This window comes from Pavona decussata, unplaced genomic scaffold (genome assembly GCF_977016875.1).
Source record: "Pavona decussata unplaced genomic scaffold, jaPavDecu1.1 SCAFFOLD_105, whole genome shotgun sequence".
NCBI lineage: Eukaryota > Metazoa > Cnidaria > Anthozoa > Scleractinia > Agariciidae > Pavona > Pavona decussata.
Window position 1 is genome coordinate 2,226,491 of NW_028145519.1, and position 19,287 is coordinate 2,245,777.

The window sequence follows — 19,287 nt, forward strand, 5'->3', positions numbered from 1 at the left end:
CCAAAATTCAGTGAACGAGAAATAATCAAAACCAATATAGGAACTCTGGTATGAGCTAGAGGTGATCCGACTAGGGACATAACTACACAGCGCATATTCCAACTATTATCTTAAACAGCCCCTTTATTTAGACTAAGCTGACGACGTGTTTCACTGAGAAATTCTAGCCGCTAAAAGATCAACAACAACAACAACAACTACTTTTGGTGTAAAACTAATAACTTTAAAAATGAAAGGTTGATAGAGCGGTTTTTATTTACCGCATCTCGAGCGCTGAGGTAATTTCGCATTTGCCTCGGTTTTGCTTTACTTCGCTCCGTGATTGGTTAGCAAAAATCGTGCCTTGCTCGCACATGTTTCAAGTCCCCGCGCTTGGCACCAGAAGTAAATGTATTTGCTTCTAGTCGTGATTGGTTCGTTGTGCTGTTTAAGTCAAATTTGATTGGCAAGAGTGATTACAGTGGTTTTGGTTTCGAGACACTTAATAGACCTTATTATCTCAGCAGAATCGATCCTTTGTCATTTTTGAAGTAAAGAAAGCATGCCAGCATGAATATAACCACTGAATTCTGAAATAGGTTATTCTCAGCATAATGTCACACGATCTGTATTGGGGCAACAAAACTAGAGAGCGAACAAGATCCATTGAAAACAGCTCTAACGGTTTTAAAACGCGGGTTGATTTAATACTACTCTTCAACGTTAATTTTAGTTGTGAGCTAATAAAAAAGGTAGTAGTTACGGTTTTATAATCTCAAATATCTCGAGGAAATAATTCAACGTCAGCTCTTCTACTTTAACAGCGAAAGTGAATAACAAATAATACAAATGATTGTAATTTTCTTCCCTGACAATTACAAGTGAATTAAAGCTAACATACATGAAGCTTTGTACAAAAATTACAATGTCACAAGCAGAAAAATTGCGATAACCTCTCTGAACATGTTGCTTGGAAAAAAGTTCAGTTGTGAACTATTGTTACTTGTGATGAAAATGTCAGAATAAAATCGTAGTCCTGTAGCTTGTCAAAATTTTGAATTGGATTACAAAAATAAATCAGTAAATTTAAATTAGAGAATATAGGTTTTAGAATCATAGCGACGCAATGTGCGAATGAAGAAAGTAAATAAAAAACAATAAGCTTAATAGCTTATCCTATGCCTTTTAAATTTCACTTTGACGTTTTCTGCAAATAACAGCAATGCCTGATTGCTTAGAGGGCCAAGGTCACAGTGTTTTGGGTGCTCTTGTGCATTTTCGTTGATTATGAGCTCTAAACGTGAAAATGGCGATACAAAATTCATTTATTGATGAAATCATGGCCACATAACATATAAAGACAATTATCATACGTTCATACCGCAAATTGCGCTAAACTTGAAAAACACTCTAGCCTTACCAAAATGGAATCTCTTTTAATCTTGTCTACGTTTGCCTATACAAACTGCTTTTAAGCTTCCTTGTTTTTGTTGTGTGTTTTTCTATAGTGTTAAGCGGTTTTGAGGATTCATTCAATTCTATGACGAGTGTTCAACATTATACAATGCCTAAGCATCACACAACTCTTCCTACAACAGTCACGTGACTTTCTTATTCACGACAATGCTAGAGGCAACACGGTTTCCAGTTTATGACTTCATTAAGGAAGTTGCCTACTAATACATAAGTATTTTTGCTCAGCTGATGACTATGCGGGAAAAGCATCTTAGCAAGGGTATTGGAATCCAAAAAATAAAATTGGGGGGAAACCATACACTTTTTTTTTATAGATAATTAAGCAACGAGAATTCTGAAAGGTGCTAAAATACAAAGCAATGTATACCATGTTTTCCCCTAATTGTAGCTTACTTATCTCTGAAAAATGCGTGGTTACCCCAAATTTTCTTTTAATATCCCAATAACCCTTGCCACGATCTGCTTTTCTGGCGTACTTATAAACCGCACAAAAATATCGCTGTTTTACCAGGCATCGCCGGTAAGAAAAATGACTTTCTCTGACCATCTAAAGATGCGCAGAATGTATGCGCATTAGCAAAAGAAGGCACCGTCCGTATCTTCCTTTGCGTGTAGCAATGCTAGTACGGAAATGTCAAACGGACCAGTTTTTTCTGTACACCTTTTGATTGCTTTCACTAGAAAGTAGTAACAAAATGTTAAATTGAAATGCCTTTAAGGTCATGTCTTGGGAACATCTTTTAATCGGCGAGGAGGTTAGCTTTTCCACAGTCGATTAATTAAGCACGCTCTTTCTCCTTTCATCTTCTCCGTTTTCTCGTGCTTTGCTCAGTTTGACTTCATCTTGTTTTCTGATGTATTGGTACTGTATATCTTCTTATTCTAGGCTCCTTCTTGTTACATTCTTAATTCAGCTCATACTCTCCAGAGTTACTTTAGTTCAGGTTGATTTCGCTGACCCCCCATCTTCTTTCTAATGTTTCACGGCCTTATTATAACATGCTTTTGCTTGTTCGTGCTTTCCAATATTCCTGTAATCAACTGCCAAGTTACATTCTATAGCTTGTTCGTGCTTTCCAATATTCCTGTACATGCCAAGTTGTGATAGCTCCCGGCCACATCACCGTGTTCCTCTCCATGAATCTTCTCTCTAATGCAGGCGCGGATCCAGGATTTTGAAATGGGGGGTGAATTTTTGTAATAATGTAATAGAACCAAAGCCTGGTTGAGGTGTTTGAGGTCTGTGCAGCCACGAGCTCTCAAGGAGCTTATTAACAACAAAGAAATTATTCTCAAAAAAGCAGATACAGGCACAACAACCGTCGTTATGAACAGAGAAAACAAAATAAATGAGGGACAGAAACAATTGGATGATAGAAATAACTATCAGCCACTGGACGAACCAATCGTTAGAGACACATCCCAGAGAGTTAAACACCTCACTAATGCCCTTCTCTAAGCAGGGTGCATAGACGAAATGACGGTTAAATGGTTTAACCTAACACCAAATCCGCCTCGAATCCCAGTGTTTTATACCCTCACAAAAATTCACAAACCGACATTAGTCGAAAGACCTATCATATCTGGGTGTGATGGCCCAACAGAACGCCTATCATCATTCGTAGACAAACTACTTCAGCCAGTAGCACAAATACAGGACTCGTATCTTAAAGATACGACACATTTCATAACGTTTATTGAAAGCACTAGGGTGCCTAGAAACGCTTTTCTAGTCTCAATGGATGTCACTAGCCTTTACACGAATATCCCACGGGAGAAAGGAATCACTATAGTATGCAATGCATACGAGAACTTTCATGCCAATAACCTTCCTATAGCTACAAATTTCCTCAGAGAAATGCTCAGCCTTATACTAAAGGAGAACTCCTTCCAATTTAACAGGAAAGACTATCTCCAAACACACGGAACCGCCATGGGCACTAAAATGGCGGTAGCTTTTGCCAACATCTTTATGGCATCTATAGAAAAGGAGATCTTAAGGCAGAGCATTAACAAACCAATAACGTGGAAAAGATTCGTTGACGATGTATTTTGCTTGTGGGATACAAACAAAGAAGAAATAGAACATTTCATTGAGCAAGCAAATTCGTACCACCCTACCATACAGCTTACCATAAAGTTTACCTCTGAAGTCTCACAATTAGAAACAATTGGATACAGCAGTCTATAAGGGAGAGAAATTCGAGAAAGAATCGATTCTCGACGTACGCACACATTACAAACCTACTGAAACATTTCAGTACACAAACTACAACAGTTGCCCAGCAGGCATCAAAAAAGGCTTCGTTAAAGGAGAAGCTCTTAGACTTCTGAGGACAAACTCTTCTAAAGTAGTGTTTGGGGAAAACATTAAAAACTTTAAAACACGCCTGGTATCGATAGGTTATTCTAGTAACCTGGTGGACAAAATCCTATCCGAAGTTAACTTCGCAGAAAGGAAGAACGCTCTTACACAAAAACAGTAAGCGCACAAGAAAATTCTACCCTTCGTGACACAATTTCAACCATCACTGCCATGTTTGAAAAATATTCTAATGGACAAATGGCATTTAGTACAAAACCAGCCGCTACTAAGAGAGATATACAAGGAACCTCCCTTGATCTCTTAAAGAAAAGGGAAATCGCTTAAAGACATGCTTGTTAAAGCAAAACTATAAAGGCTTTTATCAACACAATGGGCAGACAGCGGGAGCCATGCAGGTCTGTCAACCCCATTTAAACGTGCTTTACACTCTGAAAATAGTTTAATAAATAATATATATAATACATTTTCATTCTACTTTACCGTGCACTACTAGCTTTAGCAGGCTCAAAATGAATAAATTGATTGGTAGAACCAGTCATCGCTTATGCACATTCTCCACCTCAATCAGAGAAATCAGAGAAATCAAATATTATTTCAATATTTGAGGGATAAGAAAAAAAAAAAAAAAGAAAGAGGGGGGCTCAGAAAAAGGGTGGTGAAAATTCACCCATTTCACCTCCCCTGGATCCGCGCCTGTAATGTTTAGCGCCTTTATGTCACATTCTATAGCTTGTTCGTGCTTTCCAATATTCCCGTAATCAACTCCTAATCTGTGATAGCTCTTGAACACATCATCGTGTTCCTCTCCATGAATCTTCTCTCTAATGTTTAGCGCCTTTATGTCACATTCTATAGCTTGTTCGTGCTTTCTAATATTCCTGTAGTCACATGCCAAGTTGTGATAGCTGTTGGCCACATCATCGTGTTCCTCTCCATGAATCTTCTCTCTAATGTTTAGCGCCTTAATGTCACATTCTATAGCTTGTTCGTGCTTTCCAATATTCCTGTAGTCACATGCCAAGTTGTGATAGCTTTTGGCCACATCATCGTGTTCCTCTCCATGAATCTTCTCTCTGATGTTTAGCGCCTTTATGTCACATTCGATAGCTTGTTCGTGCTTTCCAATATTCCCGTAATCAACTCCTAAGCTGTAATAGCTGTTGGCCACATCATCGTCTTCCTCTCCATGAATCTTCTCTCTAATGTTTAGCGCCTTTATGTCACATTCTATAGCTTGTTCGTACTTTCCAATATTCCTGTAGTCACATGCCAAGTTGTGATAGCTCCTTGCCACATCATCGTGTTCCTCTCCATGAATCTTCTCTCTAATGTTTAGCGCCTCTTTGTCACATTCTATAGCTTGTTCGTACTTTCCAATATTCCTGTAGTCAACTGCCAGGATGTGATAGCTGTTGACCACATCACTGTGTTCCTCTCCATGAATCTTCTCTCTAATGTTTAGCGCCTCTTTGTCACATTCTATAGCTTGTTCGTGCTTTCCAATATTCCTCTAGTCAACTGCCGAGATGTGATAGCTCCCGGCCACATCACCGTGTTCCTCTCCATGAATTTTCTCTCTAATGTTTAGCGCCTTTACGTCACATTCTATAGCTTGTTCGTGCTTTCCAATATTCCTGTAGTCACATGCCAAGTTGTGATAGCTCCTTGCCACATCACCGTGTTTCTCTCCATGAATCTTCTCTCTAATGTTTAGCGCCTTAATGTCACATTCTATAGCTTGTTCGTGCTTTCCAATATTCCCGTAATCAACTCCTAATCTGTGATAGCTCTTGGCCACATCATCGTGTTCTTCTCCATGAATCTTCTCTCTAATGTTTAGCCCCTTTATTTCACATTCTATAGCTTGTTCGTACTTTTTAATATTCCTGTAGTCACGTGCCAAGTTGTGATAGCTCCTTGCCACATCACCGTGTTTCTCTCCATGAATCTTCTCTCTAATGTTTAGCGCCTTAATGTCACATTCTATAGCTTGTTCGTGCTTTCCAATATTCCCGTAGTCCACTCCTAAGCTGTCATAGCTCATGGCCACATCACCGTGTTCCTCTCCATGAAACTTCTCTCTAATGTTTAGCGCCTTAATGTCACATTCTATAGCTTGTTCGTGCTTTCCAATATTCCCGTAGTCCACTCCTAAGCTGTGATAGCTCATGGCCACATCACCGTGTTCCTCTCCATGAATCTTCTCTCTAATGTTTAGCGCCTTAATGTCACATTCTATAGCTTGTTCGTGCTTTCCAATATTCCCGTAATCAACTCCTAATCTGTGATAGCTCTTGGCCACATCATCGTGTTCCTCTCCATGAATCTGCTCTCTAATGTTTAGCGCCTTTATGTCACATTCGATAGCTTGTTCGTGCTTTCCAATATTCCCGTAATCAACTCCTAAGCTGTAATAGCTGTTGGCCACATCATCGTGTTCCTCTCCATGAATCTTCTCTCTAATGTTTAGCGCCTTTATGTCACATTCGATAGCTTGTTCGTGCTTTCCAATATTCCTGTAATCAACTGCTAATCTGTGATAGCTGTTGGCCACATCATCGTGTTCCTCTCCATGAATCTTCTCTCTAATGTTTAGCGCCTTAATGTCACATTCTATAGCTTGTTCGTGCTTTCCAATATTCCTGTAATCAACTCCTAAGCTGTAATAGCTGTTGGCCACATCATCGTGTTCCTCTCCATGAATCTTCTCTCTAATGTTTAGCGCCTTTATGTCACATTCGATAGCTTGTTCGTGCTTTCCAATATTCCCGTAATCAACTCCTAAGCTGTAATAGCTGTTGGCCACATCATCGTGTTCCTCTCCATGAATCTTCTCTCTAATGTTTAGCGCCTTTATGTCACATTCGATAGCTTGTTCGTGCTTTCCAATATTCCTGTAATCAACTGCTAATCTGTGATAGCTGTTGGCCACATCATCGTGTTCCTCTCCATGAATCTTCTCTCTAATGTTTAGCGCCTTTATGTCACATTCGATAGCTTTTTCGTGCTTTCCAATATTCCCGTAATCAACTCCTAAGCTGTAATAGCTGTTGGCCGCATTACCGTGTTCCTCTCCATGCATCTTCTCTCTAATGTTTAGCGCCTTTATGTCACATTCTATAGCTTGTTCGTGCTTTCCAATATTCCTGTAATCAACTCCTAAGCTGTAATAGCTGTTGGCCACATCATCGTGTTCCTCTCCATGAATCTTCTCTCTAATGTTTAGCGCCTTTATGTCACATTCTATAGCTTGTTCGTGCTTTCCAATATTCCTGTAATCAACTCCTAAGCTGTAATAGCTGTTGGCCACATCATCGTGTTCCTCTCCATGAATCTTCTCTCTAATGTTTAGCGCCTTTATGTCACATTCTATAGCTTGTTCGAGCTTTCCAATATTCCTGTAGTGACATGCCAAGTTGTGATAGGTTTTGGCCACATCATCGTGTTCCTTTCCATGAATCTTCTCTCTAATGTTTAGCGCCTTTATGGCACATTCTATAGCTTGTTCGTGCTTTCCAATATTCCTGTAGTCACATGCCAAGTTGTGATAGCTCCTTGCCACATCACCGTGTTTCTCTCCATGAATCTTCTCTCTAATGTTTAGCGCCTTTATGTCACATTCGATAGCTTGTTCGTGCTTTCCAATATTCCCGTAATCAACTCCTAAGCTGTAATAGCTGTTGGCCACATCATCGTGTTCCTCTCCATGAATCTTCTCTCTAATGTTTAGCGCCTTTATGTCACATTCGATAGCTTGTTCGTGCTTTCCAATATTCCTGTAATCAACTCCTAATCTGTGATAGCTGTTGGCCACATCATCGTGTTCCTCTCCATGAATCTTCTCTCTAATGTTTAGCGCCTTTATGTCACATTCGATAGCTTTTTCGTGCTTTCCAATATTCCCGTAATCAACTCCTAAGCTGTAATAGCTGTTGGCCACATCATCGTGTTCCTCTCCATGAATCTTCTCTCTAATGTTTAGCGCCTTTATGTCACATTCGATAGCTTTTTCGTGCTTTCCAATATTCCCGTAATCAACTCCTAAGCTGTAATAGCTGTTGGCCACATCATCGTGTTCCTCTCCATGAATCTTCTCTCTAATGTTTAGCGCCTTTATGTCACATTCGATAGCTTTTTCGTGCTTTCCAATATTCCCGTAATCAACTCCTAAGCTGTAATAGCTGTTGGCCACATCATCGTGTTCCTCTCCATGAATCTTCTCTCTAATGTTTAGCGCCTTTATGTCACATTCGATAGCTTGTTCGTGCTTTCCAATATTCCTGTAATCAACTCCTAATCTGTGATAGCTGTTGGCCACATCATCGTGTTCCTGTCCATGAATCTTCTCTCTAATGTTTAGCGCCTTTATGTCACATTCTATAGCTTTTTCGTGCTTTCCAATATTCCCGTAATCAACTCCTAAGCTGTAATAGCTGTTGGCCACATCACCGTGTTCCTCTCCATGCATCTTCTCTCTAATGTTTAGCGCCTTTATGTCACATTCTATAGCTTGTTCGTGCTTTCTAATATTCCTGTAGTCACATGCCAAGTTGTGATAGCTGGTTGCCACATCATCGTGTTCCTCTCCACGAATCTTCTCTCTAATGTTTAGCCCCTTTATTTCACATTCTATAGCTTGTTCGTACTTTTTAATATTCCTGTAGTCTTGTGCCAAGTTGTGATAGCTCAAGGCCACATGACCGTGTTCCATTCCATGAATCTTCTCTCTAATGTTTAGCGCCTTTATGTCACATTCTATAGCTTGTTCGTGCTTTCCAATATCCCCGTAATCAACTCCTAAGCTGTGATAGCTCCTGGCCACATCAGCGTGTTCCTTTCCATGAATCTTCTCTCTAATGTTTAGCGCCTTTTTGTCACATTCTATAGCTTGTTCGTACTTTCCAAATTTCCAGTGAGCAACGGCCAAAGTGTGATAGTTGTCGGCTGCATGCTTGTGTTTTTGCATCTTCTTTGCCGTGTTTTTCTCACAGATCACCTGTGCCTTGCTGTAAAGCTCCGTAGCCATATCATGTTGTCCCATTGCGTCATGAATGCGTGCAATGAAGGTATAACTACGAGCAAGCTTTCGATGTACCTCACCATAAATCGTTCTGTTGATTTTTAAGGCTTCTTCGTGATAAAATAATGCTGCCCCAAAATCGTGCATGTCAAAAGCTACGTCTCCACGTAGCTTAAAAATCTTTGATTTTACTTTGGAAGACTCCATTTCTGTGGAAGCATCGTTTTTAATCAAATCACAAACAATTTCGCAAAATCTGCTTGCGTGTTTTAGCTGAGAGAGAAACCAACAGGCCTTGGCAGTGTATCTGATACATGAAATAACTTTCTCAGGATCAATACCGGAGGTGACAATTGTATTATTAATGTTAGGAAAAGCAATGTCACAAAAAACTCTGCTGTGTGAGGCAACTTTTCGTAGCTGAACATTTCCATAGCCAGCTGTTGACAAACATTCTTTAAGATGGCTTTCAAAAACATTTATTGCTGTCGCAATACAGTGATGCCTCTGTGAATCGGAATCAAAGATATTAGCAGCTGTCAGTGCATCATGGACAATGTTATGCAATCGTATAAACGTAGAGCATTCGTCTTTAACAAGCAGGGAAGATTTCAAGATGTCTGCTTTTATTAACTCTTTGATTGTGTGGCCGTTTGCGCTAGCCGCTACAAAGTCCACAACAATGTCTACTGCGATCGATTCTGAAGCACACATTGAAAGAAACAAGAAAGTCTGGCGAATGACGTCACTGGTGTCCATTGCTCTTTGTAATGCCATTTTTACTGCAGATGTCATGGTTTCCGAATATGCCGGATTCTGGGCTGCAAGAATCTCTTCAGTTGGTTCTAGTTGACCTTCACGTAACATTTTCAGGTAATTTGTCCAGCTGAAATTTGGAGAACCACCGCTGACAATGCTTTGCACAAAATAGGCAGCAGCTGCCAAGGAAAGCGGTTGATACTCAAGAACCTCGGCAACCACCTCTACATGCTGTTGATCAGAAATCTGCGACACTCGCTTTAATAGTTCGATTGCATCATCCGGCTGCATTCCTTGACTGAGTGATTCAAGGTAAGTGAGAGGAGCATTAGAGGGAATTGCAGTGCTGTCTTGAGTTGTGATCAACAACTGACCGTGACCCCACTCATTACTTGCAGTCTGGGGCAGGTAGCTTCGGACCTTGCGTAAATCAACAACACCATCCACTATTATCAACCAGCTTTGAAACTTGGCAACCTTTGAAGGAATCATGGACATCGCCTTCTTAAGGGTGTCGGCAGGGTTAGATGTTTTCGATTTCTCCATCTCAGTAACTGCATACTCTGTTATTCCTAACCTCTTAGCCAGGGCAGCGTACGAGTCAGCAAGGGTCTCAAGAGTTTTAGCATTCAGGGTAGCAACAAACGTAAGACCCGTGTCCGAGTCTCGTGATTTTAAATTGTAGAAATCATCTCCAATTTGACGGGCAAGTTGACTTTTTCCACATCCAGGATTTCCAGACAGATAAATGGTGCTAACTTTGCCGTCACTCCCGTCATAAAGTTCTTGCATCTTGTTTGTAATCCTTTTAATGTCACTGGAACGTCTGATAATGTCATGAGGTGGCATAAATGGTAAAGAGGAAAATGACTCAATCTTCGAATTAATTTCCTGTGTGAGAACCTTGTTTTCAACTTGCGTCCTCTGTAGGGTGTTTGTCGTTGCATCCAAGTCTGATTTTACTTGATCCAGTTCAGTCTTTGTTTGGTCCAGCTCGGTCTTGAGATCATCAATTCTCTTCTTCAAGTCTTTGACTTCTTCCGTGGGAAACCCTGACTGGTTTTTGACGTCCTCGATCGCACGAACGGGAAGACCCAAACTTGTAAATGCGTTTAACACTCTTGTTACATAAGCTTGAAATTCAGCATCTGTGAGTTCGTCATTGGTGATATGAGCTACATCATTTCTTACCAGACGTAGATCGTCGACAGCAGCACGGATCACTGGGCCAAGGGTGGAGCCGATGGTGTTCGAAACAAGAAAAATCGAAAACAAACAACTGCAATCCCACTCGGAAGAATTACCATTCTGTATGATATTCAGAAACCGGCCATTCATTGTTGTCTTTTTCCGTTTAGTTTCTTCGAAATAGAAATCGTTGCCATTCCGAGCCGTGTCTAGCCATGGTCCATACGAAGTTGTGCTGTAACGGAAATCCCATTCCTGTTTGAAGATCTTTCGAAGTCCTTCTGGAAGTAACTTGACAGCAATGTGACACATTCGAAAATAATTCAGCTCCTTCGATGAGTACTCCATTGTTGGTGAACCTGTAAAGCGAAACCTTTCTAAGATTAATCCTTAAATATTAAAACAAAGTGACCGTTCTTCCTTTTTTGTCATGTGTCCCGCTTAGTAAAACTAATTTTCTTAGGACCCCCCCCCCCCCCCGTCTCCCTCATTTGACGTCAAGTTTAACCCATTTTCCGTTTTCTTTTCCTTTTTGTTCTTGAGTGGGGAGGGATCAGGCAAAGAGGTGGGAGGGGAGAGTAATGATTTTGGATGGATAAAAATTGAATAGTTTCAGCATGGATACGGCTTTTGTGTGCTAAACTATAGAGGGTGATAATTTTTGAAGGTGATAATCAATGATCAATGATCAATGAGTAATCGATGGGTAATCAATGAGTAATCGATGGATTAGCCATTGTTTAATGGCAGTGATCAATAGCTAATTGATGACTAATCGATGAACAAAAATTTTTTGGCCCATCGATCACTTATCGATGACATCAATTACTCATCGATTACACAAGTCATGCATAATTATGTTATGCGGCATTTTTCTATAATATAACTGAGTTTCCTGTCATAAATCTTTATGTGAATGGTTCGCGACGATAGTGATAGGCAAGAGGAATTGTGCATACAAGGTTAAACGGGGAAAGTAACTGTTATTTTCCTTTGTTGCACTAATTTCAACTTTCTGCACTATACATTTAGGATAAATTGAGACGGCCTCCACCAATGAGATTGCATAATTCTTTGTATGTATATATTATATATGATAATAAATCTTGCATGTTTCAAATTACCTAAATCTTTTCTGCGCTTGTATTAAATTTGGCGATTTTTTTTGAAAAAGCGAAAAACGCGAAAAACTAGCATTGATCATAGATTATAGAGCGCGTTCGACACCTTAAATTGAACAAATTTGGCAAAATCGTGCACCCTTTCATGCTCGTTTCAATTTGAATATTTGTTGTCGTTATTTTTTTATCTGGCTTTTTTCTGTATTTTACCCAACACTAGCATCTTATAGCAGAATATTTGAAGTTTTCTTTTCAAATTAATAACTGTGTGATCGGAAAAACGTTTCGTCCAATTTCTTTGGATTGTTGAAGAAATAGAGAGAAATGTAACGAAACAATAGGAATTACTTTCCTATGTCCGGCATTGCAGCCCCAAGTTGCGCGACACTTTTTTACGTAGCCCTTTCGTCCGTTTATATCTCAGTGTACGTAAGGTGTAACTACCAAGGTGAAATATTTGCAATAAACGAAGCTGAGTTTAAAGTTTCAGCAGCTTCGTTGTTGAACTTAGAAATACTAAATAGAAAGTATTTTCGGTTCGCCTGTTGCATGCCGACACTGTCCAACTTTAAAATAATGCGAATCATTTTCGGTAAAACACTTTCAATCTTTGAGAAAAATGAAACTTACAGGCCAGCATACTATTTTGCTCTTCTACTCAAAAGGTATTTTACCAAAATGCCGCGAAACATACGCGACTATAAAGCCGTAAAAATGTCGAACTGAAGCGAGCTATTAAAGCCCGTTTACACGTTAAAAGATAATGAACGGCTCGATAAGAAACAAGTACCGGTTCCAGACGAAATCTCCTGTTTACACGTATAAATTCTGTAATGTACCTAACAGAAAAAGGCACGGTACTTGAGAGCCCCTTGGAACGGGCACGAGACGGTTTACACGTTGTTTTCTTCGAGACCGGTAACGATAGAGCCCGTAATAATTAAACAAAACTGCTTCGATTAGTTGTTCATATGCGCTTACACATACAGTACACTGTGCGTATCTCCGACTATCATAGATTTACAAGCACTTTTCTGGTTTCTTCTGAAGAAGAGAACACGAAATTCACGTTTGATAGCGCGAGTGATTCTTCAAAGAAATGCTTCTGAGAGAATGCACCGAATTAGGAGAAAAACAAGGCTTACGGTTCTTCTATTAACAGCCCTTGTATCGCACTTCACAGTCGCTCGGAGCTTGTGGCAAATTCCAAGTACAAGCGCTTGGTTTGATCTTGCATACAGCACTTACTCTGACGATCAATGGTATGCTAAACAACCGATGTGGAGTACTACGGGCTCAGAAAAAACGTAACAGAACGGTACCGAAAAAAGGACGAGCGTTTACACGTTGAAAAGAAAACAAAAATGTGGGTACGGAACCGTTTTTTATCGGTTCCGTTCCGAAAGGGGTCCATAGCCGCCGATGGACCTTTTTAAGAACGGAACGGAGAAGACTGGAACGGGTCAAGTACCGTTTACACGTCAAATTTTGTCGGAGCCGTTCGTCTTTTTATCCGAGCCGTTCCAATTTTTTCGGTCGTGTAAACGGCCCTTGAAATTTGCATACAGTTTTGAAAGACATCTGGCCTCGGTTGTTCAAAGAGCGGATAACTCTATCCAGTGGATAAATCGCTATCCAGCGGATAAAATGGACTCCAACGTACTAATATATTTTATCATCTGCCGGATAGCGAATTAACCGCTGGATAAAACAATCCGCTTATTGAACAACCGGGACCTGATGTCAGTTTCTGATGGGTGTATATTTCAGATATTTTTGTATTTCGATTTTATACTAACGGAAAAGTCTATTATTGAAACCTCGTTAAGAGCGTAAACTCATACCGAGACAAAACTGTTACCGTATTAATTGTGCTTCGTAACTTATCCCCGGCTTGCGTCGATGTTCAGTGAATCTCGTCGGCAGACTGAAAGGTCTGAAAGAATTGATAAATCTTTTAAACTTGAATTGTATGACACGAAATCTGCTTATGTGCGATCGATTTCAGTGCTTGTTTTGTCTGATTTAGCACGACAGCATGGCTCTTCTTCATCCAAGGTGGATAGTTTGAAAACATAACCTCGCAGCAACAGCTAGTTGAACGCGAAATCCAAATATCTAATCCCGGGGAACTGAAATTCACAGAAACAGCTTGTCAAACGCGAAAAGACAAACGTGACTCTTTGAAACTCACGAGAGAACAACGTGACTCTTTGCACGAGCGAAAACGAAGCTAGCCTGTGTACAGCCGCCCCCTCCCCTCAGGAAAAATCGGGGAGAGAGTCTCTCTCCCCGATTTTTCCTGAGGGGAGGGGGCGGCTGTACACAGGCTAAAACGAAGCCGTCAGAAGTCCATAAATAGTTTCCCGGCCGAGACCGGGCCGAGAACCGAGCGATGCCCCTGCAAAATTCTAGCGGGGAGGACATTTTGGTGTCCTTACAGGAATTTCTGGAATGTCAAATCGTCCTGGCTTAGTGCCACAGGACACGCAAAAAACGGCACAGGCCATCCAACAACAGATTAGTAACAATGAGGTAGTTCAGCTCATTTATTTATCTTTTTACATATAAATCAGTTTGTCTCACTCTCAGTTTTCATATGTATATTTTTTTATTTTGTCATTAGCTTATTTCATTCTATTTCATGCTCCGGAATGTTCCTGAGTGTTCCATGTTGTGAGTTCGCTCAACACCCCTTTGCGGTTGCATGCTATTTGCATCTCGCCACGTGGCCGGAAGGCGGAAGCCAAAGATAGTCTTCCCTCCACGGAGAGACAAATTTTCGTAAAATGTTTGCGTACGTGAATATATGACCTTGAAAACAACTTCGTACTGCGTGATCAATATTAATCCCGGAATATTTTCTCGCAGATAGAGAAAGAACGAGAAAAAAAAAGGTATCTGATACATTTGTGCTTGCTAAGCATATTTAAACTACGTCGCTCGAGAAAGCCATCATGGCTGCCCCTAATCTCGTAGCCAGATCTCAGTCGGTTCGGGAATGTCGTGGGAGATTTGGGTATGAGATTAGGCTGCTCCTTCGATAAAGAAAATAATTTAAAACTGAAAGGCGTATTTTTACGGGATCGTGATCTAATCCCAAAATGAAATAGATCATACGTAAGCTTTGTTGTGGATACCGGTCTGACCGGTAGACGAGTTATTTGTGCTGGGTATAAATAATAATAAATATGACAAAACAATATACAAAATCATCCAACAAAGCAATTAAGACTTCCCCTGTCCCAGGTTTGATAAATCGAATTGTCCAAAACTGTATTTTTGACTCATTTAAGCCATAGCTTAAACAGTTCCTGTGATTTCGTCGCAAAACGGTGACGTGACTTTTGGGACTCTCTTAGATCGAGAAGCTAAAAAGCTTCGATGAAACGTTTTTCCTTACCTGTAGCTCCACTATTGAGACCTTCTGATGGCGTATATTCTTCTCAACTTAAAACGCAAACCCTAAAAACGAAGCAGATGAAATAAGGAATGAAAAAGCGAGCAAAATACAGAATGATAAATCATTTTCCCTCACCTACGAATGTTTCTTTGCATACTGTACTTCTTCCGCTTTCGTTTCTGTCGTTTGTCGCCCGGGCATGGGGTCTGGGGCGAGGGGGGCGTGGCAGCGAGAGAGTGATTGAAGGTTGAGAAAAGATAACATCGGCCTAAGGGAGGTGACGTCATCGGGTTATTCTTCGGAGCAGCCACGAACCGAGATCCGATTATACCGGAAATTGACCTGCATTCACTCTCTTTCAGTAGTAATGGCGGACGACGTCGGGGAAATAAAGACTTCGAACGTTTGTTAGGATTCGTTATGGTAGAATACAGAGTTCTTTCTACTTTCGTTTCTCGGCGTCTGAACACTGACCTCAAGGATTTTACGTTCGATTTGTGGAAGAAACGTGGAACTATGAAAACAGTCAAGATTTGCTCAGGTAACATCGGCCTACGGGAGGTTAACGTCGACCTAAAGGAGGTTAACATCGGCCTACGGGAGGTTAACATCGACCTAAGGGAGGTACGTTTTATAGCACCACGTTTGTATTGTATGTGTTATACTGGCACAATCGCTTTATTGCAAGCATTAAAACTTACAATCTTGCAGGAGCTTTTCTAATCATTGACCTGAGTGTGATTTCATTAATTTTATTACCAACTCATAACATCCACCTACAGGAGGTTAACATCTACCTAAGGGAGGTACAGTGGCTTACAGTGTATATTTTATAACTCATGTATCATAAAAGTCAATTCATAGGCATAGAAGCTTACTCTCTAACAGGGAAACTCATCATAAGGAGCTTTTCTATCATTGACTTGAATTTCATAAATATTTTCATTTTTACCAACTCATAACATCCGCCTATAGGAGGTAAAGATCTACCTAAGGGAGGTTATGGTATTATAATAAGGAAGGATGGACTTGAAGAAAGCTTACGAATCTGTGTACATGCCGTTTTAGAATAAATTTATTTATAAAGAATTATTATTATTATTGTTATTATTATTATTATTATTATTTGAAAAGCCTTTTGATCTCACTAGAATGAGATAAATGAGAGTTTTCTCATTTTTTTATTTACACTCATAACATGGAATACAGTGAAATGCAATATTGTTCTCTTGTTGTTGTTGTCATTTTTTTCTTGGTTGACCCCATCAACCTGTAATTTCCACATTAAATTTTGCTAGAAGTGACTGTTTATGACTGTAGAAATGATAGATCATTTTTAAAAAATATAACCCTTAATATGTCAAAATTTATTTTAATTTAATTTGTGATCTGACTTACAAGAGGTTTGACTGTTTGACCGCTTCATTTTTTATTTGCCATTAACCAAAAAATACAACATAAATACATTAAAGATGATACACAATATTCCTACGAAACTATTTACAAGATGAAATGTGTTGAAGGCTAGGAAGCCTATATAGAAGCCTGGGGCTTATTAACTATAGGCGTCCTGGAACTATAGGATAAACCATAGAAGTTAATGGTACTGAATGAAAATTTTAATTAATTTTTTTTAAAAGAAGAAAAAAAAAAAAAAAGGTGTGTAGCTCAACAAAGAGTCAATTTAACTTAGAAAGAAGGAATTTTTTGAGTCTTTTGCCAAACTGATACTTTCACTGTTTTGAATTTCACGACTAAGCGAGTTGAAAAGCGTAGGACCTTGAAACCGAATTGAGAATTTTCGAAAAGATTAGAGAAGAAGAAAAGGTTGGAATTTCTTGTATTATAAGAATGTATCTGGCTTGCAAGAGTAAACATATCGCGAAAATATTTTGGAAGTAAGCTTCTTTTAAAAAGATACATTAATTTACCTATTTGGTATAAATAAATGTCAGAGAATTTTAAAATCTCCTGTTCTTTAAAAAGAACACCAGTATGAGCATCAAAAGAAACTTTAGATATTATTCTGATTATCTTCTTTTGCAGAACAATAATCCGATTTAAATTAGACTGATATGTCGATCCCCACACAGAAACACAATAAATTAAGTAATGGTAAACTAGACTATAGTACAAGGAGCGTAAGGAGGTTTTGGGAAGGCAAAAACTAGACTTATAAATAATACCTATTGATTTTGATATTTTTCTAGAAACACTAAGAATGTGAGGCTTCCATGACAAATGCTCATCGAGGATAACACCTAAAAATACTGTCTCTTTCACACGTTCAATTGCATTGTTGTCAATTTGAATAGATATATCAAGTGTTTTCCTCCTTTGGGTGGTCTAAAAACCATAAAATTTGATTTTTTAAAGTTAATGGACAGCTTGTTTGCTCAACACCATTGAGTTAATTTAAGCATTTCAGATTTCAAGATTCCAGGAAGCAAGTTAAAATCTTTGTGGGAGAAAAATATGTTTGTATCATCTGCAAAAAGAATAAAATCCACGACCTTTGACACGTTACACAGACCATTTATATAGAGTAGAAAGAGTAGGGGACCTAGTATAGAACCCTGAGGCACCCCGCACTTAATTTCGCAAGACTCCAAACTGACACCATTAAATTCCACATATTGTTGTCTATTGCTTAGATAGCTTTCGAACCCCCTAAGTGAAGTGCCACGACAACCATAATGCTCTAATTTTGAAATCAAAATGTTATGATCAACGGTGTCAAAGGCCTTGGACAAGTCTATAAAAATACCAACTGTGCATTCCTTATTGTCAATGGCGGAAGAGATTTTGTCATACAGTCGAACCTCCCTTTGCGACCACCTCTCGTAAGCGACCACCTCCCACTAGCGACCACTTTTCCAAAATACCAAAAGTTTTCGAGTCAAACCACTATAGATGTAACCTCTCGTAGGCGACCACTTCTCGTAAGCGACCACCTCCCGTAAGCGACCACATATCCTTGACATTATGGGTGGTCGCTTACGGGAGGTTCGACTGTATAAACAAGTAAGAGCATAAGCGCTAGCCGTGGAGTGATGCTTGCGAAAACCATACTGATTGTCAGAAGGAATGTTATGATTATTAAGAAACCTTAAAAGACGATTGTACATTACTCTCTCATTGCTTACTACAGTACATTAACAATATTGGTTTTATTTTATTTCTTTTCAGAATGCAATACTTAAACTGCACAGACCGCTGAAGAAACAGCTACTTCAAAGACACCTATGACTCATTAATTCCACAAAAGACATTGTGTACTCAATTTATACGCATAGAAGCTTACTCTTCAGCAGGGAAACTTGGGATCATAAGGAGCTTTTTTATCATTGACTTGAATTTCATTTTATTTTTACCAAGTGATAACAATTCCACCTACGTATACAGGAGGTAAACATCTACCTGAGGGAGGTCATGATGTTTATAGCACCATGCAAGTATGTATTATAATAGGGAAGAATTGACTTGAAGAAAGCTTATGAATTTTAAGGGGCTTTTGCACTTCATGCACAAGGCCCTCAAATTTGGAATGACAACCCTCTTGATTTAGGTAATTCGCTTACTATCTTGAATTGTAGACAAAAACTTAAAGATTACTTCCAATCAAATAATTTGATTGGAAGTAATTCACAATTATTGTGAATTCATGTCCTTTTGAACTCTCGTATACACGGCTTAGCTTAATTTAATATTTTATTTGTTATTTATTTAATTTTTTTTTCATTTAAGTTATTATTATTATTATTATTATTATTATTATTTTTATTATTATCACCACTATTATTAACATTAATATTTATCTATTTATTTATTCATTTATTTATTTATTTATTTGTAAACTGTAAAGTAATTGCACCATTTTGACCAATCTCCTGTATGAATTGTGCCATATAAGCCCCCGCCTTCGGCATCTCAATATCGATTTACAGGTATTACTTATTACCATGCACTCTCTTGTACTATCATTATGAATAAAGAGCATTATATATTATATTGT

The 19,287-nt window shown here is 39.1% G+C and overlaps 2 protein-coding genes and 1 long non-coding RNA gene across 3 annotated transcripts; 1 reads left to right on the plus strand and 2 right to left on the minus strand.

Moving 5' to 3' along the window:
* Positions 1-643: 643 nt before the first annotated feature.
* On the minus strand, positions 644-5,329 carry LOC146471372 (uncharacterized). The gene is made up of 3 exons (XM_085121040.1): positions 5,325-5,329; positions 2,441-5,289; positions 644-2,277 (listed from the first exon to the last, which is right to left on the minus strand). Exons 1-2 carry the CDS (start codon positions 5,327-5,329, stop codon positions 4,371-4,373), a joined length of 924 nt encoding a protein of 307 aa, XP_084977166.1. The 3' UTR covers positions 644-2,277; positions 2,441-4,370.
* Positions 644-15,471, minus strand: LOC146471371 (uncharacterized). Its single transcript, XM_085120981.1, has 4 exons — positions 15,408-15,471; positions 15,273-15,334; positions 5,350-11,107; positions 644-2,257 (listed from the first exon to the last, which is right to left on the minus strand). The coding sequence occupies exons 3-4, from the start codon at positions 11,094-11,096 to the stop codon at positions 2,212-2,214; spliced, it is 5,793 nt and encodes a 1,930-aa protein (XP_084977107.1). The 5' UTR covers positions 11,097-11,107; positions 15,273-15,334; positions 15,408-15,471; the 3' UTR covers positions 644-2,211.
* Positions 15,472-15,508: 37 nt separating this feature from the next.
* Positions 15,509-19,281, plus strand: LOC146471373 (uncharacterized). The gene is made up of 2 exons (XR_014866837.1): positions 15,509-15,896; positions 18,462-19,281. It is a non-coding gene; the product is annotated as an uncharacterized LOC146471373 (long non-coding RNA).
* The last annotated feature ends 6 nt before the right edge of the window (positions 19,282-19,287 follow it).

Coding starts and splice junctions, on each gene's coding strand:
- LOC146471371 (XM_085120981.1), bottom strand. CDS start 11,096: ATGGAGTACTCATCGAAGGAGCTGAATTATTTTCGAATGTGTCACATT. Junction 2,258..5,349: donor CTAAACATTAGAGAGAAAAT/TCATGGAGAGGA, acceptor AACGGAGAAGAT/GAAAGGAGAAAGAGCGTGCT.